The 26,483-nt window shown below is 43.9% G+C and overlaps 1 protein-coding gene across 1 annotated transcript in view; it reads left to right on the top strand.

Moving 5' to 3' along the window:
• Positions 1–13,156: 13,156 nt before the first annotated feature.
• The window catches only part of YBX3 (Y box binding protein 3), a 30,874-nt gene continuing 17,547 nt past the window's right edge, over positions 13,157–26,483 (top strand). The window contains exons 1-3 of the mRNA XM_009324355.1: positions 13,157–13,300; positions 21,035–21,126; positions 22,868–22,901. Coding sequence (XP_009322630.1) covers positions 13,157–13,300; positions 21,035–21,126; positions 22,868–22,901 — 270 coding nt within the window. The remainder of the gene's footprint in view (positions 13,301–21,034; positions 21,127–22,867; positions 22,902–26,483) is intronic.

Below are 26,483 nucleotides of genomic sequence, written 5' to 3'. Positions count from 1 at the left end.
CTGCGTCCAGCTCTGGAGCCCTCAGCATAAGAAAGACACGGACCTGTTGGAGTGGGTCCAGAGGAGGACAAAGAAAATGATCAGGGGGATGGAACACCTCTCCTATGAGGAAAGGCTGAGAGAGTTGGGGTTGTTCAGCCTGGAGAGGAGAAGGCTTCGGGGAGGCCTTATTGCAGCCTATCAGTACTTAAAGGGGGCTTATAAATAAGATGGTGGCAAACTTTTCAGCAGGGCCTGTTGCGACAGGACAAGGGGGAATGGCTTTAAACTAAAGGGAGGTAGATTTAGACTAGGTAAAAGGAAGAAATTTTTTTATGCTGAGGGTGGTGAAACACTGGAGCAGGTTGCCCAGAGAGGTGGTGGATGCCCCATCCCTGGAAACATTCAGGGTCAGGCTGGACGGGGCTCTGAGCAACCTGATCTAGTTGAAGATGTCCCTGCCCACGGCAGGGGGGGTGGACTAGATGACCTTTAGAGGTCCCTTCCAACCCAAACTATTCTATGATTCTATGATTATATAAAAATAAGGAAATGAAGCATTTACCACATTCAGATGCTGACAACACATTTACTGTGTGCGCAGGAGCTGCAATAGCCAAGGCCCTTGCCCCTGCTGCAGCACAGGAAGACCTGGCTTGCTGCTGCTGTATTTGAGGGTGGGCTTGGGAGCTGCTTCCCAGAGGATTGTGCCAGTGGGAAGCAGATGCCATCCTCCCCAGGGGACAGCAGGATGAGGAAGTACAGCCCTGCTGGGGTCTCTCCCCCACCTTTCCATTCCAGCTCTGCTCCTTCCCCTCCCCATTCCACTTCCCAAGTCAGGAACAGTCTGGCTCTTGCACCTCACTATGGGAAGACAAACCCGACTTAGGCTGCAGAGCTCAGAAGTCTTGAATGGCTCTGTGTGTACAGAAATTGAAGAAGTACGTTTACTCAGTTTACATATAAGTGTAGATCGAAACCAGGAGGTTTCGATACCTGTTTCCTGCAGCTGTCCAGCCACTTATACAACCTTAAGGCTAGGATTTACCATTCAGTCAAAATCCTTGTCCTAGATATTGTTTCACAGCACTGTCAAGTTATCCCCAGGCAGATCCTATTCAAGTGCAAACCTTGTAGCCCAATCCCACGAGGGTTCCCTGTGATTCATACCTTAATCTGGTATTCATTTTTAAAACTCCTCCAGAGGACTGCTGATCCCCAAAGTTAACTTCAGAAAGCACCTGGCAAGGTAAAGCCATCTCCCCACCAGACAGTGAACAGAACCTGGTAACAGCCGGCACGGCATTAAACAGTAGACAAGCCACTACTGGCAGTAAATACCTGTCTGGGTATCTCAGTGCATTACTGGTTTATACACTGAAACTTATATAAGCACGATGCAAAGTGATAGACATACTTTATACAAAACAGGAAGGGGAATCACATGTGCAGTTGATACTAGTTCTTTACAGAGTCTGTAACGGGCCACTTAATTCTGTGTTAATAATGGTGTGTCAGCCTTCGGCTTTGGCTTAGGAGATGCCATGACAAAGAGTTTCCTTGCCATTCAGTGAGCTTCTCGGTTGTCCTAGTTACAGGATTTTATTAGATTTCTCAGGTCTACAAGAAAATCTGACCGACTTCATCAAACTTTGAAATTAGCCCTGCTCTAAGCAGGGAGCGTGACTAGATGACCTTCTTCCCCCATAAATTCTTCTGTGATTCTAAAATGGTGACGGTTGTGAAAAGGAGAGGAAAAGGAACAATAGTACATTTCAAGGATAAATTCAAACAAATTGGGACTTACCAAAAGGTCTTGTTGAAGTCTCTTCAGAGAACACGTCTCCCTCTAGGGTATCAGGCAGAAACCATTAAACTAAGTTCAGCCTCACACAATGTGTGTGAGGTTGGTTTAATTTAAACCCTCCTAGGGCCGTGACATGAGGGATCTCTCACTCTCAGCAGGGACAGGCCCAGAATATAAAATCCAGGAGTCTTTGTGCTTGCTGGTGACTCAGCTAAGGATGCTATTTCCTCTAGGTGTTACATATAGCTTGTGATTAAGTGGCTTTCCCCTGAGAAAACTTTTCAGTGGAATTACTGCTTCTATTTTCATTGAAAAAGTTTATTTGAAAAGTTTTACATGCTGAAAAAGTTTTAGGTTTTGAAGAACTTTGAATTAACTTTTCACTTGCTAGAAGCCATTTTCTGTGAAAAATGTCAACCTGCTTCCAATGTGAACTGGGCATTTTATTATTTTTATTTAGACTTTTTAATGTATTTTAATGGCACTAATTATATTAATTCTATACTTTACATATTATATAATAATAATTGTGTTTATGTTCACTGCAGTTTATAGAATTATGGTATATGTCATAGCTGGAGCAGAGTGCCTACTGTGGGATACTGCAGGTGATAATCATCTGTATGATAATTTATGGAGGGGAAGAGGAGGAGAACCAACTAGTTTTGGGATGGAGCTTAATACATTTCCTAAAGATATACTGTGATGACGATGCGTGCAAAGTCAAGGTCCCAGGACTCCCTCCAGACTTAGGCTCCCATGTTTCATCCCTCTCAGCATGACAGGTGAGAGTCATGTCCCTTACTGCCCAGGTGGGAAGCACTCAGTTATTGCAGAGTAGTCTCCCAACTAACGCAGACCACAATGCCAAGCATTTCATTCAGCTCACACTAAGGCAGCATGACTACGCAGTATTCTGCTGCACGAGGTTTTGCTTTGTGTTAAAGTACACAGCCCGAGCTTTGACCACTACACTCGCTCAAGGTCCCAGGATGGTTTTTCTTTGCCATATTCAATTTGCTAATCCAAACACTGACTGGACATTACTGTGGACAAACGGGCTGTGGGTTGCTTCAGCATCTGTATGCCAGCTGGCTGTAGTCTTCCCTTTCTCCATGGGCTGTTATTCAGTTGCTGGATCATACCCACCAGTTACTGGGCCTTCGGTGAGGGGGAGCTGACTTTCAGCAGCTTGTGCATGATCCTACTTATGAATCAGGCATTGTGCTTGCAAGACTTCTTTAGGAAACTTATTTGTGGGGTTAAATCCCGTGAACAGGAATTTACTGTACAGATATGTTGGGCTTTCCTGCGCGTCCAAAGAACCTAAGGAGAAAGGCATGAAGCATAAGAAAAAAATGGCTCTGCAAGAAACCATGCCTTCCTAATCTAACTGCAAACAGACTATGGCCCCAGGTTAGTGAAGTCTCTGCATCGAAATGCGAACCCGCCTGCTGTTTCCCAATTACAGGTTTGATCTTTGTTATTCCCCATCTTTTACTGCCATCTACTGGCTACGGCTGAATAGACTCATCGTTGGACCTGGAAGAAACTCGTTTCTGTTTTACTCCATTTATTTAGGAGCCACAAGTTTTGATAAAACCATTGTTTCTGCTGGCCTTGGAAGGCTTGTCTTCCGTTCCGTTTTAAACCTCTTTGATTCCCTGTTAGCTTTTCAGCACAGATATATCATATTGAGTTACTGGTGGAAAAAAAAAGAAAGGCTTTTTTGGCTCAAAAGGGAAGAGGAGGTGCAGGCAGCGTAGCAGCCTTTCTGCATGTGACGACTCTCCTCGCAGGATTCCTGCGTGAGTTTGGAAATTCCTGGGAAGGAGTAAGGAAAAGGGCTAGCTGTGTAGAGCAGGGGAATGGGATTTGCTTTAATAGGAACTGGCTCGTTTTTTGTTACCTCAGACAATGCTGAATATGTGATGTTTTCAGAGGAAGGTAAATTCCGTCACCACCTCGCATCTTCTTGTAGCTGTGGAGTGGAGTGAAGGGGAATGTCCCTCATGTTCATGGGGATGGCTGGGATTCACCCCCAAAATTTTATAATCGCAAACCATCAGAGGCTGGTGCAGGAGGGCTGAATTGCTTCTGCCAGCAGGGTCCCTCGTGTGACACACAGCACTTCATATCGCATGGAACAGCAGCGCACTGACAAGGGACCCGCAGAGAGGGCTTTTGGAATGGATTAACTGAGAAACGCAGCACTTGTGAAATGGCAAGCTCAGGCTGTATGTGGGGAGAAGTCATGGCTAAAGAAAGGATATGACAATCCAGAAAAGCCAAGTATTGCATTTCAGTGTTTTGAAAACAAAGAATTTTGATTTTTTATTCTGAGGCAAGGCTTTTGTTTGAAAAACCCCACAATGCTCCCAAAGTTTAATTTAAAACAGGGCTTTATAAAAGGGGCCAAAATGCATCCTGAGAGTCAGTCCCAGAGCATTACAGTTTTGTGGCTTAATCTGCAGCCAGCACTAGCAAAATGGCTCCAAGAAGCACCTCGAAGCTCTCTCAGGTGAAGGAAAGCAACCATCTCCTTGGACAACAGCATCCTGCGGTGTGCCTCTCTTTATATGTGCTGTCAGGCAACAACATCATTCGGGTATTGGCTGGTCATCACTTCAGGAAACTGGCTGCAGGTAATGTAACTCTCTAATTAGTGTCTTGTAAATGATCAGATAGGCATTAAGTCAGGCAGAAATCATTCAGAAAAGGTCAATGCTTTGATTTTTGCTGTTGACAAAGGGAAGCAAGATTGGATGGATTTTTCATTATGGTTGGCCCTTGATGGATTTCTTCTTCTCTCGTCTAACATGCAACCATTAGGTAAGCCCACCTGAATGCACCAGCACTCCTGGTGTCAGAACAGAACAGGAGAGCAGGCTCCAAATTCAGCTTCTTCCACGTTGGTGCAACACAACCTCCCAGAAAAGCAGCCTTGCTATCTTGGGCTGTCAGTCCGCTGGGAGCTGTTGTGAGTCCAATAGCATTTCCTGGAGCATATGCATTTCACAGGATACCATAAATGCCTAGTGAAAAGGCACTGTATTAGATCACACCTTAGACACTTCTCTTCTCACTTGGCAGAGCAGGATTCCTCTCTACAATCTATTCTTTGGAGCTCTGGTTTGCTTTAATGCAACTTAGGTTTAAATTAAACTTGCTTTTATGAACAAAGTATTGAACCACTTAGCTATCAGCATGTCTTCTTCTGCCACCTGCCTGCAGATACCTGCTCCGCAGTCCAGGATAATTTTTCTTTATTCCAGTGCTTTCTTTCCTAATTATAAACCTTTTGCACTGGCTCAGACAATTCCCCTCTTTGCTTGCCACATTTAGCCTTTAAAAAATCTTTAATGACTTGCCATAAACCCTGGAGTTGACTATGTTCAACGTATCTCCCAACCCATTTTCCCTGTAGGCATGTGCAGTCATATGCTACATTAGTTATTGGGACCAGGCTCAGAGAAAAAGGACAAAGCTTGTTTCAGAAGAGCAGGCCCCAGACTTAAGCATTGAATCACAGTGTCCAAGTCTGCTTTGACACATACTTCCTCCACGGAACTCCCTGAGGAAGAGAAAGGAAAAAAGCTGATGGCATACTCGGGAGTGGAGAAGGAATTTATTAACTCTGCGGTCTTCGGTCACCATGAGAGGCAAAAGGAGAATCCAGTGCCGTAGGCAGATGTCACAGCATTCTTCACCTTGGTATAGCACTTACATATAATGCACTTTCTACAAAGTGCATGGGTAGAGGATACTCCTGGGTAGAGAAGTGTGTTATTTACTTGTGGTTTAACCTGGCAGGCAGCTAAACACCACGCAGCCGTTCGCTCACTCCCACCTACCCGCCCCCACAGTGGGATGGGGGAGAGAATTGGAAAAAAAAAAGTAAAATCCGTGGGTTGAGATAAAGACAGTTCAATAGGACAGAAAAGGAAGGGGGGGGGGAAATATACATAAATAATATACAAAATAAGTGATGCACAATGCAATTGCTCACCACTGACTGATGCTCAGCCAGTCCCCGAGAAGCGGTCACCACCCCCCGGCCAACTCCCCCCAGTTTATATACTGAGCATGACGTCACATGGTATGGAACATCCCTTTGGCCAGTTTGGGTCAGCTGTCCTGGCTGTGCCCCCCCCCAGCTTCTCACTGGTAGGGCATGAGGAGCTGAAAAGTCTTGGCTAGTGTAAGCACTACGCAGCAACAACTAAAACATCGGTGTGTTATCAACATTATTCTCACCCTAAATCCAAAACACAGCACTGTACCAGCTACTAGGAAGAAAATTAACTCTATCCCAGCCGAAACCAGGACATTACTTGATGTCAGAGGTCAGTTTAAATTCCTGTTACACTTTTCCACTCATATCCCCCTGATGCTTGCTGCCACTGTATTTTCCATAGTGATATGAAGACTATCATTTTAGAAAAGATTACAAAGGCAGTAGATGCTCATGACTTCAGAAATAACCCTGAAATGCAAGGGAAAGACCATTTCCAAGAGATATGCTGAGGGACACAAGAAGATTGTTCTCGTGTCCCCTAGGGAGTGCAGCGTGTTCTGCAGCTCTCCGTTACTTTCTCACCTCGACGCTTCTCCCTGCTGTACTGAGCTGAGCTGCTCACACCGAGCCTCTGCCTGGGGTTTGATCTGCAGCTCCCCACCTTAGCACGATCAAGGCTCCCCATAGATCTCTGGTGGCTACTCTCAGTTCACCCTTGTCTTCCCTGACCGAGCAGGGGGTAACGAGGGGTTCTGCCAGTCTGAGTTTTTGTTTTGTAGTGCAGGCAAATGCACGTTCGCCTGTGACCTAAGAAAGGATGTGCTGGGTATAGTTCGCCCTGTGTGTGGTCTCTGTGTTATACGTGCAGTCCAACTTGTGAATGTGTGGTTTGTGGTGTGTGTATGTGGCTGAGGAACGGTTTTCTGAGTTGAAATTTAGGTACTGTGTTCTATACTTGTTTGTCACTATAACACAAATTACAACTTGCAAAGTCCTTTGCCAATGTAGACATCTTGTTCCTTTGCCTTCTCACAGAGCCAACAGCTGGCTGTCATCCAGTCTTCTCGAAATGGTAAATAAACAAAGATCCGGAAGCAAGCTGGTGTGACCGTCACTACAAAATTCAGTGCTCTAGTGAGCTAATTCCTTATCTTGATAACGTCCTTGCAGATATACTTTATACTCCATTAGAATAACACAGCCTATTGTGCATTTCCCTTATGTCACCTTAACCCACAAGACACCGCAAGAAGCCTTGGCTGGATCAGCTATATAAGCGAGCATCCAGAGAACAGGAATGGAGAAGTCTGACCCCACTTCTGCAGGACAACGTGCAGCAGGACACTGAGCCAGGGCAGTGAGTTGCTGGAGGCTCCCCAGCCACCGAGCGACACCAAGAACAGCTCTAGCAAGCACATGCTAAACTGTGTTCTCAGTTTCTTCATTAAAAGTCGTATTTGCATGGTAGAACAGTAATATATTTAAGCCTAGTCAGCTACCCAGTTTTTGACACAGTCGGGATCTGATCTAAACTTTGTAGATGTCAATCCAGCAACAGAAAGTTTTCCTTCACTGACCGCTGGTCAGGTCCTTCATCTCTTAGCAAAGAAATTCTCATTCTTCAGCAGCAGCCGCTTTTTCTCAAGTTCATGTCTCAACTCTGGCCTGGAATCAGGTTCTTCATATCTCACAGATAGCCAGATAATAAAAATTATTTTGCTCGTAAGTTTTTCAGCATTTTACAACACACAAATCCTGATGGAAATCATTGACAGTCCTTTTAAGTCCTTCCATCTGGAATGATCCAAAATTGCTTATAAACAATAGTTCTCGGGTACTTCAACCAGATTGGAAACATATCCTCTGTGTGGTAGAACACAGCAGTCCTAAGAGTGAATTCGATCCAACACTTCCCAGGATAGTGCCAAGCTACAGGTTATTTGGGGATGGATTGTTCTTCATTTGCCATGCTGAAGCAGTGTATATACTGTGCTGAAGCAGGCGTACCGACTACCTACATACTCATTTAACGTAATCAAATGGATTCTTTGACAATTTTGAAGTATTTTGTTAATTTCATTTTGCCTAAAATTATTAATGAATGTGATCTCAATTCACAGCATTCTCTCATAAATTGTCCACTGGAAAATTTTTTTCCCAGGTTCAACATCATGTTTCTCAGAGTGGGCTGGGAGATGCTTGCAGGACAACATGAAGATCGAGGAACAATGACTTCCGGAACCTTTGTTACTTTCCTACCACAGTAACTTTTTTATATTTTCCAAGATAACCTTCCACAGCTTTAATGGGAAAGATATGCTTTACTTCCCTCTTACGTCAGTACTCTAAAGTTTCTGGACACAGGTTGGTGGAGCAGCATTTTGCATTTGACTGCTGTACCCTGCAGATATTTAATCTATAAACCGGTTTGATTCCTTCTAGATTAAAGGATTTACAAGACTATCAATACTTCCCATTAAAGTCAGTGTAAGTTGTTTTTTCTTAATAAAAGCCTTCCAAAAAAAACCCCAAACAACTTGCTGGATTTTGTAAAACTGCCTTCAATCCAATATTAAAGATGTTAGTTGAGAAGTAGCTGTTGACAATATAAACTACAATGTAAAAGTAATTGAGATCAATCAATCCTCTACATTTTAGATCCAACCCTACACTTAGGGTTTAATTCCAAGCCAGTTTTTCCACTGACTCGGTGGATCAAGTGCTACCTTTTTTAGTTTATGATTTTCTGACTTTTTAAACTTGCTTTTGTAAATAAATGTTATAACTTAAATTTTTTCAGTAAGGAAGGTAAGTAGAGAGTTTCAGTGACCTGCCTGTGGTAGGTAGATCATTGTATCATCAGTTTTGTGACAATGTCAACACAGGCACAGGGTGCAGTGAAGATAAGGTCCCAATTACACCAGGGTGTGTATAAGAGCACATTGAAGGACCATTTATAATTTGAAGAATTTATGGTTTAAATTCAGGGTTAAGGCCCAATAAGTCTCTTACTTGTCCAGCTAGACCTGGGAAGACCAGAGTTTTCCATTTTAAAGGAAATTCTGCAGCTTTAAATGTCTTTCTAAAATCGGGAGCGAAAGGAATATTTATAGATTTCTGTATTTTATAAAATATATTCCCAGAAAAATAGTTTACTGTAAAAACCCCCACATTTCAACATTATTTTTGTATTACATAAAATAATTTCAGTACACGAAATCATTTGGAAATGCTATATTGAAATGTTAGTTTCTGCAATCGTTGAAACAGAACCTTTCCACTTTATTGAAAGGTGTTATCTCAATTTTTTCCAGAAAATACAATTACAGGAATTGACTAGTATCTGCGAAATGCTTCCGCTTTGGTGAACACATTTTCTAATTACAAAACCTGTTAGCTCAGTTTGCTCTTTGAACTAGCCTATTGGATCAGTGTGTCCTGTTACAGACAGGTGAATGCAGCCACCTTGCACATCATCCACTCTATAAAATAATCTTCAGAACTCCTGTTTTCCCCTCAGATTTCTCAGTAAAGCCCGAGGCCCCTAAAGAGCTACTTTGTAAGTAGAAAATGCTATTTGTATCCATAAATCACCAAATACACCCTACCTATCTAATCTAGAACTCTTATGGCATACTCTTGCCAATTCCAAGCACTCAAAATCTGCTGGGGTTGGTTTAAAATCATGAAATTTTTAGAAAAATGACGAATTTTAGCTCTTCTGATCTGTCTTTCAGTATTTAAGCCTCAAACAGTACATTTCAAGACCTCGTCCGCAGCCAGCATGGAGTAAGCAGGTTCTGCACAAAGAAATGAAAGCACAGATTTTCAGGTTATCACAGGACTCCAGAGGCTAGGATTGTAAAAGACAGCCCCGCAAATAAAGGTGATACTTGTTATAAAAATCATGAAGTATTTGATCTTCAGGAGCTGCGCAACGTCATGCAGGTTCCTGGTGGATTCAGAAGATGGAGCTGGGTGCCTAGGATGCCCACACAGAGCATGGGAGGGATTAGTCACCAAAGGAGAGAAATTCACAGGACACGATGAGCAACGACCTACGCTCACAGGTGGGAAACAGTGAGGTAAGAGGTGGGGTTCAAACCCAACCCCTCCAAGGAGGCCAGGCTGCCGGCCTGGCACCGCAGCGAGACATCTCCTCTCACTTGGGATCTGCAGGAGCAACCTCCCCTGAAGCCAGGGGCATAAAATAGCTCCATAAAATAGCTCACATGCTCCTATGCCACATGTCCCAGCCTCACACAGGTGTCTCAAGTCCCACCCAACTTGTAAAAACAGTAAGTTCTCTGGAAAAGAAACGCATGTATGTTCAAGGCAGCTACCCAGAATCAGCAGATGCTTGAAAACAGTAGTATTAATCTCATTTTGCCTCTGTTCCCCATCCCCAGAATGGAGATGATAATCCCAGCTGTTTGCACACAGTGCTGGGTAAAATACATTCATCAACGCTTGTGATCCATGGGTACATAACACTAAAAGCCCCACAGGATCCCAAAGAAAGAGGGGAATTAATAATTCTGCATGTACTCTAAGAGTTATATAATACACATTAAATAATAGCTTGAGCTGCACATCAAGTGAGGAGGATGAAAGGGACTATTGAAAAACAGCTCCTTTGTTGAAAAAAGGCAGGATCCTGTGGGAAGAGGAATATGTGATCATATAATTAAGAAATGTATAATTATCCCTACACTTAAGGGGGCCGAACTTCAAGTTTAGAAGTAACCTCATTCCTCGTATTTCTTAACTTTTGCTTGCTTAACTTCGCAGCTTTACTGTCTTTTGTCAAATGGATTTCAGTTCCCTTCCAAAAGTAAAACAGCAATAAACCCCAGGCTGGGGAACAGCGCTTTTGTCCCACAGAGCCGCTCGGACTAACCCGAGCAAGAAGCGGGTCTGGCTCTCCAGGGCTTCAGCTTGGATGCCTTCCACTTGGGGAGCCAGAGCAGCAGCAGGCAAAGCACATGGAGTACGAATCAGAGGGATATGAAACACCCATCGCCAGGCCTTTCTGCTCTCTCTCGGCCACTGTTTTATCTTGGCTTCTGTCCCCAGTATTTCATCCCTGGATAAAGGCAAGTCTTAAAACAAATTCAAATGATGGAAAACAAAGCACTTTTTCTCTCATCTCATTGTCAGGACTGAGTATCTTTTGCTGAACTTTTTGAACAAGAATTACAAATTTCAGTCCAAGCTATCACAGTTTGGGCAAGTTATGAGCAACTTAAACAGTGTGTTAGATTGATATTTCCACCGCCTGCAGTGTCAGAAGGATGTTGTTGATGTTCTATGGACCTATTCATTAAGAAAGAGAGGTGTGAAAATAATTTTTAGAAACAACTAAGGCACTTGAAAAAAAAATGCATCTTCTGCAAACTGTTCATTCTGGGGGTGATAGTCGGGGTATGGGGGTCCAGGTGGTGTTCTCCTCAACCCTGCCAGTGAGGGAAAAAGGGGTGCGGAGGAGGAGGAAGAAGACTGTGTCAACAACTGGTTGAGGAGCTGATGTCAGCAACAGGGTTTTGGTTTCTATGACCATGGGACCTTGTTTGAGGATCAACCTCTGCTTGGGAGAGATGGGATACACCTCACTAAGCAGTACGAAGGCATCCTTGCCAGCAGGATGGCTGACCTGTTAAGAAGGGCTTTAAACTAGGCATGATGCAGGAGGGAGAGTCACCAGTAGCCCTGTGAGGGAGTGATGCACAGAGCTGATGAGCAAAGGGGCTGGGGAGATGTGAACAGAAGGGGACACAAAATCAACAAATCAAGGCTTCATTTGCATGTAAGCAAAGAAGTGCTGACAAGGCAACATTATGGAATAAAAACCCAGACCCTTTTTGGGGAGATGAGCATGCCAGGATGCCTCTCTGAAGTGCCTGTACGCCCATGCACACAGCATGGGGAATAAACATGATGAGCTAGAGATGTGCGTGCAGTTGCAGGGCTACAGTCTCACAGGGATCATGGAGGTGTGTTGGGATGGTTCCCATGACTGGAGTGTTGCAACGGAGGGATACAGGCTCTGTAGGAAGGATAGGCCGGGAAGACCAGGAGTTGCCCTTCATGTGAGAGCAGCTGGAGTGCCTGGAGCTCTGCCTGGGGATGGATGATAAGCCCACACAAGAATACGAGCAACACAAGAATTAAAGAGCAGACCAGTATGGGTGACATTGTAATGGGTGTCTGCTATAGGCTACCGACCAGGAAGAACAAGCAGATTAGGCCCTGTACAGACAGATAGGAGCAGCCTCACGTCTCCAGGCCCTGTCCTCATGGAGGACTTTAGTCCTGGATAGCAGCAATGATAACTTCCTGACACAAGTGATAGAGGAGCCAATGAGGACAGATGCTCTGCTGGACTGCATACTCACGGACAAGGAAGGGCTCACTGGGGATGTGAAGGTTGAAGGCAGCCTTTGCTGCAGTGACCACGAGATGGTGGAGATCCTGAGAGGAGGGAGCAGGGCAAAATGCAAGCTCACAACCCTGGAGAGAGACCAGACTTTGTCCTCTTCAAAGATTTGCCCAGAAGAGTCCCGTGACATAAGGCTCTGGAGGGAAGATGGGCCCAAGAAAGCTGGTTGGTATTCAGCAATCACCTCCTCCAAGCTCAAGAGCTGTCCATCCTGACGAGCAGGAAGTCAGGCAAAAATGTGTGGATGAACTAGCGGCTCCTGGCCCACAAAAAGGAAAGTCCACTCAAACTTAAAAAGGAAGCATACACAGCGTGGAAGACAGGCTGCGTAACTTGAGAGAAATACAAAGACACTGTCCAAGCATGCAGGGATGAGGTTAGGAAAGCCAAAGCCCAAAGGGAATTGAATCTGGTGAGGAATGTCAAAGGCAACAAGGAGGGCTTCTGCAAGTACATGGGTGACAAAAGGAAGATTAGGTAAAATGTGGGCCCACTGCTGATAGGGGACCTGGTGACACGGGACATGGAAAAGGCTGAGGTACTGAATCCACCTTTGCCTTGGTCTTTACTCACAAGACCAGCCTTCAGGAATCCCGGGTCCCAGAGACCAGAGGGAAAGGCTGGAGCAAGGAAGATGTACGCTTGGTGGAAGAGGATCAGGTCAGGCAATAATTAGGCAAACTGGACATGCATAAGTCCCTGGGCCCCGATGGGATGCAGCCACGAGTGCTGAGGGAGCTGGCAGATGTCACTGCATGGCAACTCTTGATACTCTTTGATTGATCATGGCAACTGCGAGAAGTGTCTGAGGACTTGGAGGAAAGCAAATGTCACTCCTATCTTCAATAAGGGCAGGAAGGAGGACCTAGGGAATTACAGGCCGGTCAGCCTCACCTTGATCTGTGGGAAAGCGATGGAGCAACTTATCCTGGAAACCACTTCCAGACACATGAAAGACAAGAAGGTGATTGGGAGTAGCCTGCATGGATTCACCAAGGAGAAATCATGCTTGACCAACCTGATAAACTTCTATAGCTTGGTAGACAAGGGCAAAACGGTGGATATTGTCTACCTGGCCTTCAGTAAGGCTTTCAACACTGTCTCCCATAAGATCCTCACAGAGAAGCTGTTGAAGCGTGGGCTGGATGAGCACAGTGAGGTGGATTGAAAACTGGCTCAACGGCTGGACCCAGAGGGTGGTGATCAGTGACACAAAGTCTAGTTGGAGGGCAGTAATTAGTGCTCTACCTCAGAGGTCAATACTGGGTCCAATCCTGTCCAACATCTTCATTAATGATCTGGATGATAGGGCAGTGTACCTTCAGCAAGTTTGCTGATGATGCAAAATTAGGAGGAGTGGCTGATACACCAGAGGGTTGTGCTGACATCCAGAGGGACCTCGATAGGCTGGGGAAATGGGATGACTGGAACCTCATGAAGTTCAATAAGAAGAAGTGCAAAGTCCTACACCTGGGGAAGAACAACCTCAGACACTAGTACATGCTGGGGGCCACCCATCTGGAAAGCAGCTTTGCAGAAAAGGACTTGAGGGTCCTGATGGACACCAAGTTGAACATGAGCTAACAGTGTGCCCTTGCTGCAAAGAAGACTAACGGTATCTTGGGCTGCATTAGGAGGAGTGTTGCCAGCAGGTAACTCCTCCACACTGATGAGGCCACACCTGGAGTACTGTGTCCAGTGCTGGGCTCCCGAGTACAAGAGAGACATGGACATGCTGGAGAGGGTGCAACGAACGGTCACGAAGTTGATGAAGGGACTGAAGCATCTCTCCTAGGAGGAAAGGCTGAGAGAGCTGGGACTGTTGAGAAGAGAAGGCTCAGGGGGATCTTATAAATGTATATAAATACCTGATGGGAGGGTGCAAAGACGAAGGAGCCAGGCTCTTTTCAGTGGTGCCCAGTGACAGCACCAGAGGCAGTGGGCACAAACTGAAACACGGGAAGTTCCCTCTGAACATGAGGAAACACTTTTTTACGGTGAGGCTGACTCACAGTAAAGAGGCTGTGGCGTCTCCATCCTTGGAGATATTCAAAAGCTGCCTGGACATGGTCCTGGGCAACCGGCTCTAGGTGGCCCTGCTTGAGCAGGGGATTTGGACCAGATGACTTCAGAGGTCCCTTCCAACCTCAACCATTCTGTGACTCTGTCCTGTTCTAAACTTTATAAAATAGTTACTTACAACTAGTTGATAGGAAGTATTCAGGAAATATAGAGATGCAGAAATTAGTCTCCACATGCAAGTTACATTTTTTTATTACCCAAGCTGGTGGATTAATTTCTTCCAACATAATTTTTGAAGACAGATTGGATACTGAAGCAAAGGAAATGTATTACCAATTGTCAGCAAGAAAAGGAAAAATGAGACTACTCTGTAATTCTTACATTTTCTCATTATTAAAATAATTGAAAAAAAGAGGAAAACATTGACAATTTTCTACAAAGGAATGGAATGAAGCACAGTACATTTCCACAGCTTGTATACTGTAGTTTTTTGTTGAATAGGCTTTTCAATAAAACTCTAAAATTAACTTCAGGAAGAAAAATTAATTAACAACTTCACTGAAAATAAATTTGATGTCTCAAGTGCATGTCTGTGTCTGAATTTTGATAACGCATTTGACTTAGCATAATAAGCCTTCCTCTCAAAATTCATTCAAATGAGCATTGTCATAGAAATTTTTGCGTACCCTGAAAATGTAAAAGGACACAAAGTGACATACTCTTAAAATAATAAAATTAACATAGAGTGGAGGATTAAAAACTGTGGGACAAAAATTATTTTTTTGTTTCTTATGTGTACAGTGGGGTGCAATGGTGAGAACTGTAATAATAATTTCCATCCAGGATTTAGAAAATGGTATAAGTAATTGAATTGGGAGCAGTGATGCCTGTGTGGGTGGAAATACCTCTGAATCCTCCGAAAGCATTTTGAATTTCAAAACAGCTCACTAGTTCATCATCAGTCTCTTGCGTAGCTAAACCTTAGCTAGTTTGCAGTTGTGGGAAGGTCTGCATTACAGTGTTGTAGCATCTTTTTCTTCTGGCTCTGACATCTGTCAAACCCAGGTTCAAGGTTCCTCAGGAGTTTCGGTAGGCGAGACCTCGTGCAGTTTAAACCGTACCCCAAGGCATGCCTTCCCGGTGAACGCTTCGTCCGAGACTGCTTTGGAGCTGATGTTGGCATTGCTACCTGAGGGACGTACCCTTCAAAGACCTTCATTTTTGTTGCGAGAACTATCCAGGAATTGTCGAGAAGTGGAGATCAGGAGGGGGTAGAAAGCAAAAAAGAATCAGGATCTGACGCTCTTTGACTGTTCAGGTATACAGAGAAGCAAAACAAAACTTTAAGATAGAGAAGGCCAGGTGCATGAAGCTTCAGTTCAGGCATCCATCTCGTAGGGAAGGATGGACAGAAGGCAGGAGGCAATTAAGAAAAATGATGTGGTGAGAGTATGGAATAAGGATGGGGTGCTAGTGCACAAACTGCAAAAGAGAGTAGAAACATCACCCAACCGACACTTAGGGAGGCTGTACAAACTGCCCCCCTCCTGGGGGAAGGACACGGAAAAAAGAAGAGGTGGGAAGGAAGGCGAGGGAGATGTAAGCGCAGTGGCCGGGAAACGAGGCAGCAGCGGGAGTGAAAACTAGATGTCGTGGTGCAAACCGGAGGACACCACAGGAGAAAAAGCACCGACGTGGAAAAGGTGACAAGGAACCAAAAAGGAGTGGCAACCGCCGACACATCCCCATCCATGCCCACCGACACGGCTGGGGCCCGCCACCCCCCCCACCCCCCCCGCACCCCTGACTGTGAAAATCCTGCTATTCACACAATGATATTATCTTAGGGTTTATAAATAGCATTTTGGATTCTTATTTCTACTGCAGAGTACCAAAAGCTGTCTTGTACAAGAGATTCGTATGAACGGAGACACATGATCTGACTCTATCACACAGCCGTAGAGAAAAGAAAGAACAGGTAGTAAAGGAACAGCAGATTGATGGTGACCAAAGTGAACGTAGATATGATTTGATTATGAATTATTTATTTTTTTAATAAATAATTTTCAATTGTTAGCCAGCAAACCATCGTGGTTTGTAGATTTATTACCAGATGCACAGCAGAAGCATGCATTAAGGTGTTAAGAGGGAAGTTGTCACTTTTTATACAAAATCTTTCCTGCAACTTTTTTCAGTTTATTTTTATGATAAGATGTGACTTGCACCCTACAGTAGCCTCTAGATGTACAGCTTGTGAGTATGGGCCCTTTTTTTTGGTTGAAAATACATCCTGAATTTTTGTCATTCAAACTACATGTGTTTATTATATATCCTTCATGCTTCTGTTTTAAACCCCCTGTTGAAAAAGACAGAATAGGCAGTAGTCTGCAGCACTACGCACTTGAAAAGCCCTTTTCAAGTAAGTAACATTCTAGAGAATTTTCACTGAGAGGTTCTGGCAGCTTTATAAGCTGACAGGGCGATGGTTAATTAGTATTTATGATTTTGAAAATGCAGAACTTGTGTAAAGACTAATTGTCAAACAAACAACATATGAAGGGGATTTTTTTTCTAGAATATGTACAGCACTTTGAGCCAAGGCATATCTTTGATGTTAGTTAATTTTTCAAGAGGGAGATAGGAGGCTAGTTTTTAATACTTGCAGGCTTTCTTGTGATTTTTATACCACTCAATGCAACTGTCAGGTTTATAATTTGACACGCTTGAATACAGTGGTGTATTCTTTTAATGTTTTCTGCATGTGTGTCCTACACAAATACTGATCAAAGTGTGAAGGTTGGCATTTTGACAGTTCCTTCTAGTTCAAGAAGATAGTCATTGGGAAGAAAAGAAATGACAATTCTACTTCTTAGCTGCAATCAAATGCGTAATACGTTAATGGATTGTAACATCAAAGATGATGTGAATGCAGCATTTTAGTCGAATTGCCTAGGCCTGTTTTTCAAACACTTGTATTTTTCTGAGAGCTCTCAGTTTTTACTTTTCTAATGCTTATTAATAAAATATCCCATGATTATTTTTTTTTTAATGCACTGCCTGGATTTTTAAGTAGCATTGTTTAACCCCCTGTATTACCTAGGAAGGATTTGAAGAAAAAAAATATAAAGCAGAGACAGGGTTTTGGAGGCTGTTGAGGTTTTTTAGGGGTTTTGTTTATTGAGGAAGGCAAAATACTACAACGTAATATATTTATAGCAAATTTCTGTGTTCAATATAGTTAAAAGGAAGTTGCAAACTTTAACAGATTGCAGTCTTAATTATGGATTTCATTTATTTGTGCTCCAAAAGAGAAATGGAATCTGTTGGATCAAGAAAGTGTTTTGTATGCAAGAAGTGTGGGACTCCCCCCCCTTTTAATCTTAAGGTCTTTGCAGAACTTTTCTATCTATAAAGAATACTGCTGTAGGATTAGCGTGTTGGGTTTTTTTAGTTATCAATAAAGAGGCAAGGGAAATGCCAAGTTGCCGTCTCTGTGCTCAAGCTCAGTGCATAGCCAGTGTGGTTTTTTTATGGCGATTAAACAGGACCAACCTGTTGAAAAGGGCAAGACTTCAATCTGCAGTGGAAATGGGAATCTGCTGTTTATAACTGAGTAACTTTAAGAGGTTAGTAAGGCAAAGCTGAGGGTGACTAATAGTGTAGAGTCCCGAACTTCACTAAGGAAAGACAGCATCTTCCCTTCTGAAGGGAAGGACTGAGGCAGCAGATAAAGGAGCCAGGTGAAGGATCTCTCTGGAGCTGAGGTAGGAAGGATTCTAGCAAAACAGAAATTGGAGGTGTGGTTTTTGTGACTTTTCCCCTGTTCTGTTGTCTGATTTGTCAGTAATCGGTCAAGGCACATCCATATCTGTTGGTATGTCTAGCTGCTTCTTGCCTTAACATGGCTTGTTTCATTCTTGGTAATGTTTTTATCTTGTTTGCCTATTGCTATTGCTTGGAGAGGGGAGAAAAAGCAAAAAGTGAAGGCACAAGTGCCTTTCCTGGTCTAGCAGGAAAAAGAAAACCACCATGGTGATGGTTTTGCACGCTGGCCTTGTTGCTGGGCAAGCTTTTTAGCAGGAGTTGTAAGGAAAATGATTGTTGATAAGTCCATTTTCAATTAGCATTATGTTCAAGTCCACCTCAAATGTCCCTGTTAATGGTCTTGTAATTACGTTCACTTAAGTCTCCTCTTACAAAGATCTCATTAGAAGCAAGGTCTGATGCTTGCCCAGGGCATCCAAATGTCTGACTTCTAGGAATAAGGATAAAGATTAGTCAACTTTCTTGTCTCTCTTGGTCACAGGAAGCCTTGGCTTTCCTTGTTAAAACTGATGAAAAGGCTATTTTGGCATGGGTGGGAGTGGCTGATGATTGTTTCCTCTGATAGCATCAGAGTACAGCATCTTGTAGAAATATACGGGCTTTCACTTGCTGGTGGGATAGGCGTCATCACATCAACTGCCTTCTCTGATTCGTCAGTAAAACTGGTTATGGTTTTCTCTGGGCTTGTCGTCCTCCTTGCCTTGTTTCCCTGCTATGACAGCTCAGGCTTAACAATGGCTTCACCATGGCCATGTGGATGTTCAGTGTCATGCTATTGCATCTGATCATCTCCCCCCACACGCCCCCGCCCCGCCCCCCAGTAATGCTTAGGGGAGACTGTAAGGCTAGTGCGGGAAGGGAATGGTATTTCCCCAGTACACTGTTTTAGGGAATATATCGGAGATTCACCTCTCTTCTCTGGCAGCTTGTGCAAAAGGAACAGTGTTGCTCTGAAGCTGTGTGTGGACTTCCATTTACTGGCAGCCAGCTGGCCATGTAGAGTTGAGTTTTGACTACCTCTCCTTCCACCAGCTTTCTGACACCTCTGAGAGTTTTCATCAGGCTTCCTAGTTTCTCACCCTCTTCCTAATCTGATTGAAATAGGCCAATGGATTCAGTAGCTATTTTGTGGGGGAGGGGAAGGATGATGGTGGGGGAATCGGTGGTATTAGCCTTGTTTCTTAAAGCAGGCTACAACCTGCATGTGCCATTGGCATCTGTTTCTGTGCTCCACCCCCCCTTCTTCCCCTGTTGACTTGTCCTAGGGCAGTGAGCTCTTGCATGTAGCCAGTGCCTTTGTGGTAGCAATAAGTGTCTGTACCTAGTGATGTCCTCATGAAACTAAACCTAAAAGCACAGCTATAAATGTTGATGCTGAAGGCTGTTATTGTTACTGAATCAGTGCTAGGCAGTGAAACTTAAGGGTTTTATCTCTGTAAATGAGAAGTCTTGGGAATGGATTCTGTACTAGGTAGAGCCGTTTTCTCTTAACTGTCTCAGTCTTAACATGGTTTTGTTTCTTCTAAATATGAACATTTTCTACTAAAAAATTGTATTAAAGATGACCAAAACATTCACTTCTAAAAGTGCAATGAGAAATGGCCTGTTGTTACTTTCAATAACAGCAACAGTACTACAATGGACTGCTGTCAGCAAACATTCCTACTTTAGCGCTGTATTCAGGGGTGGAGGAAAGGGTTGCTCTTTTTGTCTGTCAGAGGGGTATATAAGAATGGCAAGACTGCGCGAGGCCAAAGGTCTGTCTAGCTCTGTCATCTCCTAGTGGATGTTTAGGGAAGAATGCAGGTGTAGAGCAGATGAAGGTAACAATTTGCAGTGTATTCTTGCCTCTAGCAGACTGGCTTGGACTTCTGAACTGGAGATTGTCTCTAGACTGTTTTCCTTTTAATTGCCTTTTGGGTTCCTTCCCCCCACCCCCCAAACATGTGTAAGGCTTTTAACAAGCAGTCATCTGTAGGTGACTAGACCCTTTTCAAATAAGTACTACGTTGATTGCTTAGATAGTTGTGGTCATGCTATGTAATAAGTAACATCTAAGTAAGTCTAGAGCCTAAAATTCTCCCTTTCCTACAGGTTTGAAAAGTACAAGTTTGTGGTCTCCACCCAGTTGCTGAGAGGGAAGGAGAGGTTGAACTACCTCCATTTCCACTGAGTTCCTCCCACACGTACCTATACGTTGGAGGAACAGGTTTTGCCAGATCCTATAAGACACAGCAGTATGGCTTCTAAGTAAGATGCTGTTTTGGTGTTGAGATAGGAGCTTGTCTTGATCCTAGAAGCCTGGGAACATAAAGTTGGTCAGTTTGTAACTGGTAAATCACAGAAGATCTCTACGAAGTAGGAATATTAAAAAAAACAAAACAAAACCAACATCTTGTGGGGTCTTGTTTGGTTAGAGTGATGTTGACAATGCAAGAAAGAGCTTGTCCAAAGTAAGGATGTGCTGCCTCTTCACTTGAGTGTTGCATGGTGCTTGATACTGCTGCTTTGGCCAGTTCTGGTTTCCAGGGAAGAAAGGAAGGAAAACTCTGAGTGAAAGAGAGGACTTCTAAACAGCTTTCTTCAGCTATGTTTCATGTCTAGCTACTATGTTTCATGTCTAGCTACTAAGCTAAAGAGAACTGATGAATGGCAGTGGGATTTTCAGCTTCACTGCCCCTTTCTGGGATAAGAAATAAAAGAGAAGGCATGGATGGCCAGTTCTAGAATGAAGTCCAGCTCTATTTTTCAGATGCTGTGTGGTAAACTTTTGGCTGAAGAATAGCAAGTGAAAGCACTGCTTCCTGCTACTGTGTTTAGTATAAACTAAAGTGGGAGATGAAGGTACCCTTTGACTGTTAAGGGAGCAGAATAGGTCTGGTTGTGAATTCATATGCAGGTATAAAAGTATTGGGTAACATTCTTGTACTTCATTATGTTTTAGAGTAACAACTTTAACTTTTTCTTTCCAGCCACCAAAGTTCTTGGCACAGTCAAGTGGTTCAATGTCAGAAATGGATATGGCTTTATCAACAGGTATGTTTAAATTATGACAGTCATATTTATACCGTACTAAGACTCATGGTACAGATAATATGCTATGCATTAGTAATTGCAGCGGAGACCCGAGGACCTGACTACAAGTTCATGCAGTTGATAGCCAGATTTGGCCAGGCATTCAACAAACTCGGATGTCATCTCATGGGACTTCTGCCCTTCCCCCCTCCCCCCCCCTCCCCCCCATTGAAGATTGTGTATATGGGGAGAAAGCGGAAAGGGTGGACTCATTACAGATTTGGTCTGTTACTAGTTTCTCATGTTTACTTGTACTACACCTTTAATGAGCTGTATGTTCTTTCATGACTGCCTGGCTTCTTTTAAAGGTGCAAGTAAGGTTGGAGGATGAGGGGAAATACTTCTGGATAAAAATTCAAGTGTTAACTGATTGCTCAAAATACCTACTCTAAATACACATCGAGATTCTCTGATATTATCTAACTGAACCCAACCCTGGAATATCTTCACAGAAATTCTCTCTTTGTATCTTCCCCCCTCCCCCCCTCTGAACACAAACAAACCTCTGAATGGCATCAATAATCCAAATAGCTGTAAGTGATACTGATCACGCTCCAACCCTAGGTGCACAAGACCACACTTCCAAGTTACTGGAGAAAACTCTGGCTTTTAAGGCTGGAATATGTGTGGGGTTAAGGGGCTTAAATGTTGTGTGCTTTATGAAAAATGAACCTCCTGGGTGGTGAACGCTTGTCTTGCAAAAGACATACCTGGCGAGTTATTTTTGTCCTGCAAGTCCTTGAACTGTTACACAGCACGTAGATTTGGGTAAGTTAGACACTGTAGAAAGGGGTAGAAGAGCCCTGTTTCATGGATCTGAAGCCAGTTCTGGTGCAGTATTAATCCCAGTCTCTGGAGATGACTATCCAGTGTTATATAAGCTTAGAAGAAAAGCTTGAGTTAGGAAGTACTCTTAGTCTTTCATAGCAGTTGATGTGAGAGCCTTCAGCTGGATATAGTGTAATAACTTGTTAGCTCTCTTCCTAAACTGAAGCGTACTATTATGTCAGTCCAGTGCAACAAGTTTTGGATTATGCATTATACTTCACAAACTCTTTGACCCACCTGTTCCCTCTGCAGAGAAGGAATGGAGTGAACAGACAGCAGGGTCTAGGCTCTTTCTGTTGTATGGGAACACAGAATCAAGGTCTCAGTCCTGTCTTCATGTTTTGCATGTGGAAGCCTGAATTAGCTGGCCTAATGCAGACAACCTCATGTTCGTGTCTGGGTCCCCCTCCAATGGACTCTCCTAACACCTCTTGTGCATGGTTGCTTTGAGTTTCACTGAAAGGAGAGCTTTGTTAACAGCTGTGGCCAGTCCTGTCAATAGTCTTGCTTGACCTCTGGGGTAACAGCTCAGGTTGCAGCCCCTGTGGAAGTTTTTTTTGGGGGGTGGCATAGCGAAAGGCAAGCAGTCCAGTCATTAACTCTGCCCCATGTCAAAATACTGAACGTTTGCCAGAAGATTAGAGAACCTCCCCCTGTCCCCTCACCCTTCTGAAGGCTGGGGAGTCCTTTCTGCTGTCAAGCATATGACCCTGGAAATTCAGAGCAGGGTCTTGGTAGCATAGACTTACACAGAATGTATGGAATCCAGGGGATGTACTACAGGCTGGGGGAAGGAGGGCTTCACTTGTGAAGTCAAGGATTTCTATTTAAGTCTTAGTCTAAACTCTTATGACTTCTCACTTTCTTTTCACAGAAATGATACCAAAGAAGATGTGTTTGTTCATCAGGTAAGACAGCAGTAGTTGTACTTAGAGATGTGCACTATGATAGGTTTCTAATGCAACTTCCTGAAATAGCCACCCAACCTTGTCCTGGTTTCTTAGAATATTTACCACAAATACCTTGAATGGACATGTATGTTGAAATTTTCAGGGAGGAATATTAGGGTATGTTTTCCTTCTCTCTGGAGTTATAACTGAAGGAGTAGGTATTATAACCCTTCTTGCTTTCTTTTGTCTGCTCTGATGTGAACACTAAAGCTTTTTTGGGTTTTTTTGGTGTGTTTTTGTTTTATTTAGTTGTCCCTTCCCTGGGGAGAGGACTCCTCTGTTTTGTAAATACCTTGCTACTTGTCTGTCCTTACCCCCCCATTTCCTCATGCTCCTTGTGTCTTCTGTTTCTTCCTACCCTCTTCGTTTGCAGGTCTGTTCTGTCTGCCCTCCCTGGTATTGGAGAGAAAGTGATCTGGTCTGGCTCTTGACCAGCCTGCGTTACCATCAGCTGTTGCTGCATGAGGCAGCTGCTCTTAGGAAGAAGAGGAGGAAGGCTGTGTGCCAAGTGTGCCCAAGAAGAGACAGGTTGCCCAGCGGCTTGTCATTGGTTAACTTTCCTTGAACTGTCACTAGCCTGTTCTAAGTTTATACTGCGACTCTCAGGTCACAGGCAACTAATGGGAAGACAGGGGATGCTGTCTCCACGCTGATATAAACTGAGTAGTTGGCTTAGATCTGGTTTTGCATCATCTGAGACTTTTACTTCACCAGAAAATGAAATATTGCCCCTGGAGCTTGTCCCATATGAAATTTCTGCAGGCCCATGTGATTCTTAAAAGCATGAGCTTTCTCTGTGGCATAAGTAGCAGTATTTCTGTGAAATGTAACTAGGAAACTTGCATTCAGAGTTCGTCACAGAGGACGAGGATATATGCGTGTGTAGTTAGATTAAATGTGCTGGTCAACATCGAGAGTTAGTTTAGTTTTTGTGGCTTTGTGACTAAATAGCCTGTGATAACTGTTTCTCTGGATCAAGGGGTGTAGACTCATTATCCCTAAAACGGATGGAGCTGGGAGGGAGCAAGTCAAGTGCCTGTAATGAGTGAAGATGTCAGGAAGTGTGCGCAGTACACGTTCCCAGTTCAGTTAGTGGACTGGGAGCAAGAGCTCTCAATGCATGTACCAATTTCTAATGGTCACCTTCCTTCCTTAATGACTGTGTGCTGTGCGCACACTGATACAGATGCTGTAGCTGCGGCCTGATGGGAATGCATCCAGAGGAAGGTGGGAAGAGTTCTAGTAGCAGAAATGTATTCTGGATAGGCAGCACTGTAAAACTACCTTGAAGACAACTGAGGTCTCCCTGAGACCTGTGAGAAGATATCCTGCAAAATGGTTGTTGTGCTGATGACAGATAACATGGATCGGTTGTTATTCCGCTTGGGCAGCAAGCTAGTACTATCTGTGCTGTTTTGTCTCCTTCGCCTGTGGAGATTATCCACCTAAATGTAAACTGGTGTGTGTGTGGAACTTATTTCTCATCTCCTGTGGGTGAAATCCTCTCGTAGTGAGCACTAAGCAAAACTGGCTTGATGTTTCAGAAATACCACATCATGTGCGAGCTCGCATCTGATTAACCCTGTTGGTGGGCTGTGTGTGGCAGAGTAGATGCTTCCAGCTCTGGCCTGGTTGGCTGCAATCAGGTGTTCCTCAGCTCTTCCATCCTGAGCTGTTCTGTATGTGAACGTCCTCACTACCACAGCCTGGGGCTTTCTGGCTGGAGCTCCTGCCTGAGTGTTTGGCTCAGCAGGACTAGCGGATGGGGCCCGCCCGGCGAGGGAGGCAAATCCACTGCGTAAGCAAACATCCTGCTGTCAGCTCCCTCTCCATGGTTAGTGCTGGTTCTGCCCCTCCTCCCCGCGCCTGTCCCGGGAGGGGCTGGATTACATGCCTAATCCCTTCAGAATAAGGCTGACCTAATTGAATAGATACAGCCTCCTCCCTGCCTCCCCAGCATGCATCCGCAGCAGGGAGGGAACAGGCCGATCTCATGATTGGAATGGGGGTTAATGCTCCGCGTCTGGCTATTGGATGCTATTTATAAACCTAGTACAGATTAAAATGCTTTTCTCTTTAGGGCATGCATGGCTTGCTTTGAATTAACCCTTTGTCTTGCGGGGGACCCAAGCAGTGTTTTGGGGAAGGGCAATTCTTCACCTGCTTCATCTTGCTTGTATCCTTGTCCAGTTGGTTCATGCAAGGTGCATGAACTGCATGCACAGTGCCTAGGGCACGGTGTCAGTTAGAGGTAGTGTGAGCAATAGGGATTGAACCGCCTTGTGGGGTGGAGTGTGTCTGGGGGGAGGAGGGTCTTGCAATTTAACACCACTAAAAGTGTCGGTAGCCAGAGAAGTCCGATTTGATTAGGCATAGTTTGAATCAACAAGCAGTGAGGAGGAGTTAATCTCTTCTGGTCTGTCTTTTTCTTGACTTCACTGGATTGTATTAATTGTGCACAGCCTGGTGTATGTGCACCAGTAACTGGTGTAACAAATTTTGGCTATTGCTGTGACAATGCTGGATGTGCACATGATGTGATAGTATGAGGATATGGAAAGAACTCTTCCAGACAAAATACTGAACTAGCTCCAAAGGCTCTTATACCTGTCTGTTCATTGGTGTTCCCTTGGGAAAGGAAAGGCTCTGTCTTAATTGTTGAGTGCTGTGTTAACACAAAACATCTGTGTTTTGAATTAAGAAGCTGGAGCCTGCAGGATGCTGGTGAATGGTAATGGAGAATAGTGCTCTCTTTTACTCTGTATATACAGAGTAAAAGTCTTCATCAAGCTTAGAGCTTAGGCTTGTTAGGGGCTTATTTCAGCAATGTTTACCTGCAGATGAAGTAGTAAGTAGTAAAGCTGTATAGTTTCTGCTCTGAATTCTAGGACTTAAAATTGTTCCTGGTTGCCTTTATAAAATGAACCCCAGCCTACTGTGTGGCAGCCTCTATCTCCTGTTGGCAGGTTATTCAATTGCAAATCTGAATCTTGAAGTTTCTGTCCCTAAAGCTGGGACAGAGCATGTGGAATCCTATCAAATTTATCTTCCGTTAACCTTCTTGGAGGATGCTTGAGGAGCTTGATTAATCTTAAGCACACCCTCTGCTGAAAAGAAATCTGGTAGTCCTTTCTTCCTCTGCACTTACAAGGAAGGGGAAGGAGTTTGAAATACAGCTTGTTGACATCTCTGTCATATGCAGAGCACAAGTCTTATGAGTTTGAGTCAGTTGTCTCAGTATAAGTGGTGGTGAAAGAACTAAACTCTTAATCTGCAGTGAAGATAATGATTTTAGTATTGGTATATAGTGTTTATGGAAGAGCTAGCACTTCCAGCTGGTTTTAGAAATGGAGCAGTTACACTAATAGGTCAGCAGAAAGTGAACAAAGCTGTCTCAGCTGACGGTGGGAGTTGCTGCTTTGTAAAGTAATTCCCGAAAGAATTCACTTGAGCAGCTCATTCTTGTCCTGTATCAAAAAAAACCACTCTTGGGTTGTTTTTGTTTTGGTAGCAATAATATGTACACTGTTGCATTCTTCC

This window comes from Pygoscelis adeliae, unplaced genomic scaffold, assembly GCF_000699105.1.
Source record: "Pygoscelis adeliae isolate BGI_AS28 unplaced genomic scaffold, ASM69910v1 Scaffold65, whole genome shotgun sequence".
Taxonomy (NCBI): domain Eukaryota; kingdom Metazoa; phylum Chordata; class Aves; order Sphenisciformes; family Spheniscidae; genus Pygoscelis; species Pygoscelis adeliae.
The sequence above is the reverse complement of the archived record's forward strand: the minus strand, read 5'-3'. Positions and strand labels throughout refer to the sequence as shown.